A 12993-nucleotide genomic window follows, 5' to 3' on the forward strand; every position below is an offset into this window, starting at 1 on the left:
GACAAAATACTATTAATGAGAGAATTGGCATATAACAAAATAAAACTCAACAAAATCCAAATTTAATGCAATTAACTCTATACAATTGCTCAGATAATAGAGCTGATGTATTAAGAGTTATAGATTCTAGGCAGCTGAAGGGGAGTGTGGGGTTTTTTCCCCTACTCCCTTTTCCTTCTTTAAATAACATTTTCTGATGAGGTCTGTTTTGGGCAGTACGCCTCACATAGTTGGGCCTGAGTGTAAACAGTAGTTTTGGATGCCAGTTCAGAAGTAATTTTAATTTTTCCCTCATATCTCTTTACAGAAAATCCTGCGAGAAATCCAAGTTCCCTGCATTGTAATAAACTTCACTCTGGAATGCTGTATTTCTTTACTTGCTATTAACTGAATTCAGGAGAGGGGCTTGCACTAACCACTAACAGCTACTTTGATAAACTCTTTGTGACTTGACCCCACATGTACCACAACTGGAATCTACTGGGGGTAGAGGAGCTAGGAAGAATATTTACATGTTTGTGGGAAATTAATAAACGATAATGCTATCCTATGCTTGCAGAATTTTGGCAATGGGTCAACTGACAAGCACCAGAAGCTGACAGACATACTGCATACTTTTGTCCTACTAGAATTTTTGTTATTGATTCACTAATCCTGTAAGACAGAAGTCTGAAATACATTTTCTTTTTTACTGCAGATAATGTGGAAACATGCACACATACAGATAACTCACCAAGTATTTGTCATGTGAAACACTGATTTTTTGCAATACTTTCAACAAAATATTGACTTTGAACCTTATTGTCCAGTGCTCATTAGAGATGTTTAGAATTTGTGTAAATCAATAACTGCCACTGAACAAACTAAGATCAAAGTCCTATAAAATCAACATTATGCAGGACCAAGGTCATATGCAATTCAGAACAAACTGAAGAGAAAGATAATTTAGATTCTGGAGAGGGTAGGGAAGGAAAAAACTATTGGAACTGCTTGTTCCATATTGGCCAGTTAACTGAATTGTCACGGCTGCTTTATCATTCTTGCCTTCACACACCAAGTCAGCGGTCTGAAATATTAGGAATGATGGACACTTCAATGCAACGTATATAAAAGAAGCCATCAGTAAAGTTGCTAATTTTACTTTATTTTGGTGAGAACTTGGTTTGCTTTATATTCATTCACTGAAATAATTTTCTGCTCACAATATAATTTAGCGTTTTCTGACACTGAGGAGAGATTTATCAGCTGCATACTAAATAAACAAAAACTCCAACCGAACAAAGACTTCTCCACTCCCTCCAGTTTTGCTAACTAATACGATATAGCAAAATGAGAAGCCCTCTCTTCCAAAAATTGCTGGATGTTAATTTATGTTAAAGAGAATACAAACTGATCTGTTATTCACGGGAGCCCAGATGACATATAATAGACCTCAACTTGTATTTAGCTTCTTTCCCCGTTGCCTATGTATGGGCAACTTGTATTTAGGTTTTTTCCCCCTTGCCATCTAATATCATACAAACACGAAGACATTTATTTTTGGTAAATTTATGAATATAAACTAAGCACACACATTCAGGAATTCTAAACACATTTAAAATGTTTAAGAGCTGCACCATTTGAGCAGCTCACCTGGGCGGCTTGGATATACCTGAAATAAGTTCGTCACTTCAGATTTTTTTCTTTGAGCTCCATGAACCTCAACCTTGCAAACACAAGAGAAGCACAAGCAACACATTCTGCAGCCATCCACGCAGAAAGGTCTTACCTAATACACCACTAGGTTCAATAGGGTACTCAAGGATTGATGTAGCTGGTGCCAGCGTGTAGGGGTACTCGTATGGTGTGTAAATTAAACCGGCCTCGGGTCCGGGAGGAACTATTGCAGCGGTGGGATGAGGAGTTCCGTTTGGCATGACAGCGGTTTGTATTTGTCTGATCAAAGGCATTATGGTAGGGCCAGCTGGCGTAGGAGTACGCAGGGCAGCTGGTGGGAGAACAGGCGCAGGCCCAGTAATAATCCTTGGAGCCTGGGCTGTTGCTGCAAGAGAAAAGGCAAGGGCTGCTACAGTAAGCAAAGAAATTCAGAGGAAAGTATGGAGATAGCAGTACAAAACGTGGAAAGAATGGGAAAAAAGGGAAAAAGTAGGAAAGAAGAAAAATAAAAGGAAATCATTAGTACATGCGCTGATCACACAGTGCCAAAGCACACCATTCAATGCAAACAGCTTTCCATTTTCCAGTGTGATTAAGTATGAACATGCAAAATAAAAAAGCCATTGTAAAACAGTGAGGTAGATTTCTCAAACAGGTTACACAGCACAAAAGCTCCATTTAGACCACATTTCTTCATTTATGCTATCAAGACTGCATGAGACTGAGATGCATGCAGGAAATACAAGGAAAATACTATCACAATCAAATACAGAGTACAAAATTTAGTGCATCTATAGAGTCCACAGACACTCAGTTATGCAGAGTTGCTGTATGAGTCTAGAGATTTTACGTGTCTTAAAATTGTATTTAAACATATACACAATTCCCATTTCCAGGATCAGTGAAGCTGAAGGTGACCTAGAAACATGAATTGGTCCTGTCCTACCATAACATGATTAAAATAGGCTCAAATTTTATTTTCATATAAAATTTCACCAAATAACATACTTCCTTTGTATTAGAAGTTCACCATTGCCTTGCTTAAGTTAAAGAAAATAGGTGGTTTTTATGTATTGGTTTGGTTTTTTGTTTGTTTGTGGTGGTCTTGTTTGTTTTCTGAAGTGGTGCTAGCACATTCAATTAAGTGTTATTTGAAGCCTGTTGGCACACCAGATGAACAACTTAAGCACTACATATCTGCTGGTAACAGTCAGTCTTAAAGGGTTATAATTTATGCATTTCTATGCACTACTGTCGATCTACATAGATTTAATTGACTTAGAGGGGGCCTGAAAAGAGAAATGTGGCAAAGTTTCTCAGATTTGACACTGGTGAATATCTAAAATGATTTTTATTTTTTAAACAAAAATGCTCAGATAATATAAAACTAGTACTCAAATATTTATACTTCCGTTCTTAAACAGAAATAAACCAGTACAGCTTCTACATCTCCAACTTTTCAGTAAAATGCAAACACAAAGACTGAAACTGTCTTATCAAATAATGAGTATTAGTGTGGCAATCTCCAGTCAAAAAATAAATAAAAAATTCCATCTTCCCACTTACACTGATACAATAGACCAATGGGAACAGACCAGAAAAAGAAATTGCTCAAATTATTAAAAACATTTCTGTGCAAAAGTTTGCATAAATTTAAGCTATTCTGAAAGCCATTTTAATCATAAAGTTGCAATAATTAAGAGACTACCATATATTTAGAACTGATCTAGCTTTAAATATCATAGTGTTCATTAGGGCTGAAAGACTTACCATTACCATTGTAGTTGTAAAAGCCTTTGCTTATGTCCCTTTTCAAATCAGAATAATTACACTGGTGTAAGCACTCTCAAATTGACCTAACTGCATTCCAAACTTTAAACATAATCAACACTGAAATGGGGACTGTGTGGAGAAATAAATTTGCAAATATCAGTAGGTCCTTAGTGAAAAGACTGATTTAACTGTGCTTACATTTGACATCTGTATCACAGCTACAGCAAAAATGTACTTTTGAACAGAGTCAGCAACTATATTTTCAGGAGGAGAAATTAGATTTTCAACTGAAGAAAATAAATTGTATCACACATAATAGGTGTATGCTTTCATTAGTAGGTGCGTGTAATTAATTTTCAAGTGTAAACTTGTGCACACATGCGTTGGCAAAAGCATTTTCACACAAATGTAATGGAAGTAATCGTAAAAACGGCTCATTACATCACTGATCCGTGTGAACTCAGCTGTGAAATCAGTTGATGAATTGTTGGTAAAACATAACATTGGGGGTACACATGCAAGCAAGATGAAAGGAAGGAATATAATACAGAAAAATGTATTTAGAGCATCCTGAACATCTGTAACATTTTCAAATTAAATCCCTAAATATAAAAATGCAATGGAGTCTACTGTCCTTTATATGCTTTAAGGAAAAAATTACTGTAAAACAGAAAAATCCATCTTAAGGGTTGAGGTTTTTTACACTGTATATATTAGTAAATATTTCAACCCATACATACTGTTAAAAAAATAATGGGGACAAGAAACAAGATAAAAAACCCCGCGAATGGACATAACTTATCCCCCAAAAATCTCTTGCAACAGCTACCTACAGCTTTGTTGGGTTCTTACTGCCTTCCGTTCTCCAACATAAGTTGCCACCGAACATTTTCCAAAGGTAGCTTTAACATTCAAAGCCTGCAAACAGTTCTATGGCATTGACCCTTGAGCTCGTGACATGCTTACGTGATTTGATGTTGGCATCTCTGTAGGTGCCATTCAGAATTGCAAGCTCCATCAGCTGCATCTTTTTAAGGCTGTCTTCTCCTTCTGCCTGTGTATGAAAAAACAGGAAGGAAGTCAGGATTATGAACTCGCTAGTGCACAAGATCTAAGTGACCTAGAATAAAATTGCTCAAGTTCTAACCAAGCAAAATACCTGTTTACCATTAGTCACAAAAGCAGCAAGCTTTGTCAACTTTTCCATATAATTAAGTGGAAGTTGCCAGTTGACTATCTTCAAGCCTTGTTAAGAAATATCTTCAAAGAGTTTTGGAAAAGGTTCATAACATAAATTCTAAAAATTAAGGATTAAAGTTAAATTGCATTTGGTAGAAATCATTTAAGGAATATTTTTCTCAAATACATTTTCATGTACTCCTAAAAGTATCTTTAAAAAAATTGTACTATTGGGCCATAGATGAATAGCCATCACAAATTTTAAGCACTGCAGTTTATTGTAATTTGCTCCATTACAGTCAATACTGACTACTGGAGGATGTGGGGCAAACAAAAAAATAAACAACAATCTTTGAGTAGCTTTCCAGACAGGACATTGACAACTGCCCTGAGGCTGAATTCCTAATTCTGGCACACGTAGATGTATTCTGATGAGAATATTACTATTATTTATACAGCACACATTACTCTTGGTTTTGCTTCAATTAAAACTACTTCCCTGAAGTTACCTACTCCATTGATATCGTGCAGGTTGCATAAATATTACGTAGCGTTCAGTAGAACAATGCTCACTTTTTCAGTTAGTAATAAAAACACTTCTAACATATATTACAATGTATAATAGTATAATTTCATTTTCAAGACCAGAGATTTTCTGATCTGTCTTTCCAAAAACACTACTATTTGTTTAGTCTACACTCTATCGAGCAGAAAATGTGATTATGATAGAGAAAACCCATGAGGGATGGTCAACGTCTACTTTAATGTCAGGTTACCACCTTGCCTCCTGGATGGAATGCCACTGCTGAAATTCTTATGTCAGATGCATAGAAGGGCAGCTTTCCTGTGAACTGCAATGCATTCTTCCTTTGCTAAACTGGATTTCTTACATTTTTACTTCCTGAATCACACAATATTTTCCAGGTATTTGGAACAGTATTTTCCAAGTTAATGAGCTTGTTATACATACTTTACTCCCAAACTGTGGATTAGTAATTTAAGTCCAAGACAAAAACAGTTTTCAAATTTTATCTAAGCAAATCTAGTACTTATTGTGAGGTACACTCAAGGGTCATGACCCCTTGCGAAGGGAACTTTTAGCAGCTGATTTTTATCAACAACTCAAAATCAACATGGTAAGATGAGTCAACACTGAATTCCTTTCAAATGTCAGAAATTGAAAGTCCCAACTGTAATACTGGGGACTTGCATAAACACCATGATTATCACACAGTAAACATTCAGAATATACTGGAAGTTAGACATTTTCTTTGTATGTTAAATATTGTATGACAGGGCAAGCTGACACTAATACTAAAAAAGGAAATACACATTGAATTACCATCTTAACTAGAAATTAATTGTACATTTAAGTACCATACCATGAAGAAATGTCAGACCCTATAGTCCCATAACCCCTTTGGAATACAAAATGTGCTAAGATTCTAGCAATCTTAATATGACACAGAACAGATTTATAATTTACATGCAAAATAATATTATCTTCTTTTTAAAATAAACTATTTTTCCACTGCATCTTTGCTGGTAAATTACCTAGGCAATCATGACACAATAAAACCAATTCCAAATCCATTTCCCTATCCAGAGCTCACAAATTCTCATCATTCTGGATATACCTTATCGAGGTTCTTCTAGCAATAAAGATTTTTTTAACATATTGATTAATCTTTTCCCCTCCCCTGTAAATTGTACTTTCTTACTTGCTTTTTGTTACATTCATGTATTTATTTATTTGAAAGTGTGTAACAAGAAAACCTCTTCACAATGTCAGCTGCATCTCTCATATAGTTCCAGTACTGTTACTAAAATTGCACACTTCCTCCGAATAAGACCTTCAGGAGATTGATCTACGCCATTAATGACTTTCAGTAAATGCTGAATATTACACTCCACTTGCTAGGATAATTTTAGTAACCCTAATCCCAGATTTTGCACCACAGTGAATATTTCCCAATATAACTATTTATAGGAAAATAATTTTAAGACAGAAAATATTTTTATCCTTTTGATATGGTCAGAAGAAGGAGATATAAGTCCAAGTAATCATTCTGACTAACATTTTCCTATAGGTCACTAATGTTCTCTATTAGAAGAGATGTTGCAATTACTAGGCTTTATGAAGTTTGTTTATGGAACTTACAGTGGACTTAAACAAAGCAGACCAAGTCCTTAATTTTATCCTTGAGATTTACTTTTCTAGACTATGCTCAGCAGTTGATAAACTTTTCTTCTTTTAAACAAAACCCAAAATACAGCTTAAAATGTTCCTTTAACAACTGTATCAGTACAAAAAGTCAGAGATGGAAGAAGTGGACTTGCATTACCAGACGCTAACACTGACTTCCGCTGCTTTAATTTTTGAAGCATTTATTAGATACAAAAAAAACCCCAACTCCGACAAAAAACCCATTCCACCCCTTGGAAAAACACGTGTAACGCTGACCACAAGGTCACGGTTCCGGCTCCTCCCAGAAGATGGCACTGTTTGTTGCACAATGCCACCTCTGCAGGACACGGGTGCGCAGCACTGCTGGCACCACCCACCCACCCTACCCTACCAGTGCTGCCCAAAATCCTGCCAGCCCCTGGCACCCTGCCCTTGGAACAGTCACTTGTCACCTCTCCTCATGGCGAAGCCACAGAAGCGCCCATGACCCTTTGGACACACTTCTGTGTCCCTCACTCTCTGGTACCAAGCCCTCCACTTGCACATCCTTCACCAACAGCCAGCCCCTCAAACTTCCAAGAGCTGCGTCAGAGCAAGGGGCACATGTTTTTCCCTGCTCTATCCTCTCGCTTCTTTGCTGACAGATGATCAAATGAGGCACACGAGATCTATCTTAGCTCCAGGCATTCCTGCAGGCACTCTCTGTTCAAGCAAAGAGAGGTTGCATCAGGGATACAAAGGCAATCTCTAAAGGGACACTACATTACCTGTACAATAGCTGCAACAAAGCTCAGTCATTTGTACCAAAAGGAAGCTACTTTGAGCAAACATCAATAAGGTCACTTAAAACCAGATTTGCATTACTAAGTTGAAGCTCAAGTGATTGACTCAAACCTCTCATCCTCTTAAACCTCCAGTGCTTTTCTTGTATTTATCATCTACAATATAACATGCAGATTAAAAAAAAAGCCTTAAATGGTATCTTGAAGCATAATTCTTTAAATGTAAGCAACTACTTGCAAAAGCTCACTGAATACAAATATGGAAGAGATGGGAGCAGTAAATCCTAACAAAGCCAACTGTGCACAGACACCACTGGCTGCTGTTCTGTGAACACAAAGCCTTCAACTCCTCACAGTAGCTCAACTCTACCTGGGCTAGCAATAAACAGACCTAAAGGAGACCAAGTGCCAGTGAGGACTATCATTTTAAGTAACTTGCTTTCTAATCTTTCTCAGAGTAGGATTAGAGTTGCAGGGCTCAAAACACAAAAAGTGCCACCTAGGAAGTCTCTGGGAAACACTTCCTAAAAACGCAATTTCAAACTAAAGACAGCGCTGACCATACAAACGCCCAGTTAAAACTGCAATTGTCTTCCCTATTTTGGGCAATACTGACAGTTTCACAAAAAAAGAATGCAGTTTATTATACAACTGCTATTAGTAAGAGCATGTTTCATGTCATGAAATGGGGAGCTTAGATAAAACACTCCAATGAATTCTTTTCATTATCTTTGTCCAAGCTATACTTCAACCTCAGGTATCCCAAGACCTCCAGAAAATCCTTTCTTTTTAGGTACTGAAATGCCTCTGATTCTCATGTGCATGCAGCACCCTGAGGAGTATCATACACTTTATCTTCTTATTTATACACAAAACATACATACACTAGATACATTTGTTATCCAGGTGGAAGACACAGACAGGCATGCAGACTCCAAAGGTAAATGCCTTCATTGTGCAATGTCAATGAAGGACTTCAGCAGATGACAACAGTTTTCAGAGGTGAAAGGTGGACTGTTAGATTCTGTCAACTCTGAGACGCCTGTAACAAATTATAGCAGAGAAGGAAACAAAGATAGTATTTAAAAGAAGGATCAAGTAGCAGTGTTTAGGACAGAGCAGAGATCCATAAATTAGACCTACAGGGACAGCCAGCGGCCACACTGCCCTGCCATACTGCTGCCAGGTCAAAAGGAGTATCACTGCAGCTCAGGTAATTCAGAAACCAAACAATCCACTCACTTGTGTCATGGCTGGGATACCTCATTCTGACAGAGCTTCTTGAGCCTCACAGTCTCACACACAAGTCTCAAAATGCTCTCTGATTTTCATTATTACCAGGGCTGGAAGGGAAGGCTTTCAACACATCTCAACAAACATAGGTGCTTTCCCCATATAATGCTCCATTTTCTTTTAAAATAACTGCTTTGGAAAATGTAACAGATACACTTTTCTCCCTACATTCACAACAATGAGATCTTCATATTTAAGTGATGCCAGTGACTTTCACTGACAGCCTAGCTTCCAGATGTCACGCATTTTGGATCACACTTTTGCAATCCTGTCACATCCCGGTACTTCAGCTGAATTCTCATGAACTGAAGTGAGTCCAGCCCTAGGAAAGGCAGCAGACAGGTTTATTATTTGGATGAAATGCAGCGAAGTCTGGCTTTGGGGACCAGTTCTATATAAGCTTTTCCAGAGCTGTCCTTTCAGGCTCAGAGCAGGAGCAGCAAGTGGGAAGAGAAAATGGTGGCGAAGCAAAAGGACGGCCAGATCAGCCAGGAACACAAGGGCCAAAAACCAGTGTCCATCTTCCCCTGCCAACTGCAGCAGGCCTGTCCCACCAGGCTCATGGAAAGAAGGACCAGGGGCCTCAGCAGCATGACAGCACCAAAGAGCCTCTGCCTGCCAAGCACCTCAGCAGCCCCTCCTGCAGAGCTGCCTCCCTGCCTGCTCCCCATCGCTGCTGGGTATATATACAGCAGCTCCCACCGGCAGCTTTCCTGACACCTTGGAGAGAACTCTTCCAGCTACCAAACATTTCATCCAAGTCCATGCACTGTTCCACACATTTGCCTCAAGCTTCTAAGAACACAGTGTATTTTTCAGAATGCAGGTAAAGGCAATAAATAATTTTTCATGCACTCCAAGCAGAAGGGCAGAGGACTTAGCAGTTATGGAAGAACACTATACTAATGAACAAGAATAAATACTTAAAACTCTTCCTCAAATAGAAAAGTAATTTAAAATTGCCACATAAAATAAACATAACTTTTGTACCACCTGGAAATACACACATTAAATATGAAGACTTTAATTATTCTTTGGACCGCATAGTGTATCTGCATAGTATAAGCCACCTCCTATTTACTAATTATATAGGAAATTTGGTAAAATGCACCATGGAAATATTTTAGTACCATTGATCTTATCCTACTTATCCAGGAGGCAGTGCTGCTCCTCAGGGGTTTGTCACCCTGCCTTCCCAGCTGCTCCACAGCCCAACAGCTGCAGCTTGGAGGCTTGCACTGTGACACAGGCTGGATTCTCAGGCTCTAGAATGCTTTTATCTCCCTGACAAAGAAAAATCTTCCACTGCAATTCACTTGTAGATCAGTAAGTATTCCTAACATACCATGCTCCAGTCAAACAGTCTTTACACATGAATGTCTCCATTCAGGGACAAAAACCTTCCATTCATAATTTATAAACAAAAAACCTTACAAACATTATACTAAAAATTCGTAGACATACATGTATTAAATAAAAAAACAGATCTCAGACATCAGAATATATTGTAAAATATACTACAAAGGCTAAAACACATTGGAATTTTTGAAGTGTATACGCTTAAAATCCATGTTTGGAAGATCTTTTATTTCATATCTAAGTTGTTGAAAGTGATGTATCTATAGCAACAATATCCTAGACAAGATTACAGGTAACTGGATGTAAAAGACAAAGAAAAGAGCTTTTTTGTAAGACTCTGAAGGGGAGTACCTGAACTATTAATCAATTACCTAGTGCAAGAGATTAGATTTTACTTTTGTAAAGGCTTTTGGTTCTGGTAAATTACTCTATTACTCAGTATTAAAGAAAACATCTCATCCTCCCTTTCCCTCAAAAAAATCTGGCAGAGACCTTCAAGTTTCCCATGCCCACAATGTAAATATTGATAGTTAGAAGTTGCTAGTAAACATATGCAACAGACTTTCTCATCCTTCATTATACACTTCTGACGGCGACGGAGCAGAAATCCTAAACCACAGCTTTGTTTGTTTTGAGGGGAATTGGTCAAAGAGGTCTGTTCTGTCACAGTTTGGCACCCATTCTTATATTGGAGGAAGCTTTCCCAAATGCTTTAATGACAAAGACTTCCAGACCAGCCATATTTCTCAGAGTCCTGTACATCAACAGTCCTATGGCACTGAACAGGTGGTGACACTATAGCTCAGTTATTTCTCTATTTCCTTTTCAACACTGACACACACTGCTGTGGCTAGGAGGACAGGCAAAGATAAATTAGCATCATTATTTCTTCTGGGCAACACAGTCTGCTTATCTTCTTCAAAGCAAGCTCTCAGTTCAAATGATATGCAAAGAAGACTTGTGCTGTTTCACTTGACAAATTCATTGGTCATAATGTTAAAGATACACCAGGGGAAAGAGACAGCCTATCTTTTTACACTCCCCATCACCTTATCTGACATATCCCTGTTTAATCATGATACCTGGCTTACCAGTAATACTTTTGAGAGTCCTATGCCCTCCCTCCCCCACTTTCCATTTCTGCACAAAGAAAATACAGATAAGGTACAGAAAATTGGCAGATAGTGTGTTTTACAAGCCAGACTGAAATACAGCATCAGTGGAACTTACAAGTTTGCTTCACCATATATTCCCCTAGATACTGGCTGGTAGCATAATGGGGTGGGGGGAGTTTTGCTTGACCTTAACAGGTCAACATTTCTTTAGGACAGATGTGACAGGCTCACGTTTAAATCACAGGGTTTTGAGCTTTGAAGGAAAAAAACCAAACAGGTCACCTGGATAGGTTAAATCAAACCCTCAACAATACTTAATTTCAGAACTTGCTTTTTGCTTTGCATTTTTCCTTTTTTTTAATATTTTCATTCCTATTTTCCTTGCACGTCTGTTTTACTGTTTTTAATAAAATCTGTGATAAGAATCTCTATACAACACACTGGAGAGCTTCAGCAATTCATAAAGCTCCATTACAGGAATGCATCTTTCATGACACACATATACACGCTAAACCCCAAAAAATTCGAAATGAAAAAAAAAAAATTTACAGTACATTCTAAAATATTTTTAAAAGGTAGAATAATACTGAGATGTCTTCAGATTTATTTGCTAGCACAGACATCTGCTGATATTTGTATTAAGGTTCAAATGAAATACCTATCAATCTAAAGGCATCTATGCAATCTAAAGTATTAGACCTATTTTTAGCAACGTGCAAGCCCAGCTTAAAAATGTTCAGAGCTGAACACTTCACTGTTGGTATATCTAGTTCTGGAATGCTAGACATTCAAAATTGCTCCTCACTGGTTAGTTCAGTTCTGAAAACAGCAGTTAACTATAAGCACAGCAAATGAGATAGTAGCAGGCAAGCCTCTCACACAAATTTCCCACATATGGCTCTACCAGCAACATCCTGAGCTCCATCAGCATCCTAGGAATCTGAAGAGAGCAGAATGCAAACACGACCTATATTATGCAGGCCTTTATTCCAGCTGTAGCCTTTGGAACAGACTGAATAGTGCCAGAACACTCAGACAGTGTTGACACATTCCACTTTTATCAGGACAAATTCATTAACCCATCTTGAGTTTTCAGTAAATTGTAAAAACAATTTAACTAATATATGCTACAAAACGACCTATGATCAAGGTGGTTGTTCTAACAGGTACAAATTAGAGGCGGTTGTTAGAAGTATATAAATGGAATGATTAATTTAAAAATATTTACAGTTAAGTGTGGCCTGACCTGTAACATTTATTTTCCCTCTGTCATCCTAGGAGGTCTCTATTCAAAGTCTGAGTTTATACACTCAAAATAGCCGTGAATTCCCCTGAACTGCAAAGACACCTAACTCAAATATTGATGTGGGTGGGTACACAGGGGGCAAGATGGGACTGGAGACCGCCATTTAAGGGTTTCAAAACTAGTTTTTTGTTGCAAGCTCCAGAGATCCCAATGCTACATAGTTTTCTTTCCAGCTATGCTAATGGTTTACTACCTAAACAAAGCCTCTCATTTTCAAAACGGCATTGAGATATAACGGCATGTTTTCATATGGAAACATGTCCAGTATGTTTCAAATCTCTTCCCACCCAGAAATAATAAAAAAAAAAAAAGAAAAAATGAAAAATGACATTTCATATCAAA

At 37.8% G+C, this 12993-nt stretch overlaps 1 protein-coding gene across 8 annotated transcripts in view; it reads right to left on the reverse strand.

Moving 5' to 3' along the window:
• QKI (QKI, KH domain containing RNA binding) overlaps positions 1-12993 on the reverse strand; it is a 154086-nt gene that overhangs the window by 14855 nt on the left and 126238 nt on the right. For 4 of the 8 annotated variants that reach the window (XR_010439586.1, XM_064708663.1, XM_064708661.1 and 1 more), the window contains exons 5-6: positions 4396-4483; positions 1769-2065 (exon numbers count right to left, since the gene is read on the reverse strand). Coding sequence is in view for 7 of the 8 variants with exons in the window: in XM_064708663.1 (XP_064564733.1) it covers positions 1769-2065; positions 4396-4483 (385 nt within the window). In the remaining variant the exon portion in view is untranslated. Of the gene's footprint in view, positions 1-589; positions 596-1768; positions 2066-4395; positions 4484-12993 lie in introns of all 8 variants that reach the window. The other 4 variants (XM_064708662.1, XM_064708667.1, XM_064708668.1 and 1 more) reach the window with 3 other exon arrangements.

Source organism: Zonotrichia leucophrys, chromosome 3 (genome assembly GCF_028769735.1).
Source record: "Zonotrichia leucophrys gambelii isolate GWCS_2022_RI chromosome 3, RI_Zleu_2.0, whole genome shotgun sequence".
Lineage (NCBI taxonomy): Eukaryota > Metazoa > Chordata > Aves > Passeriformes > Passerellidae > Zonotrichia > Zonotrichia leucophrys.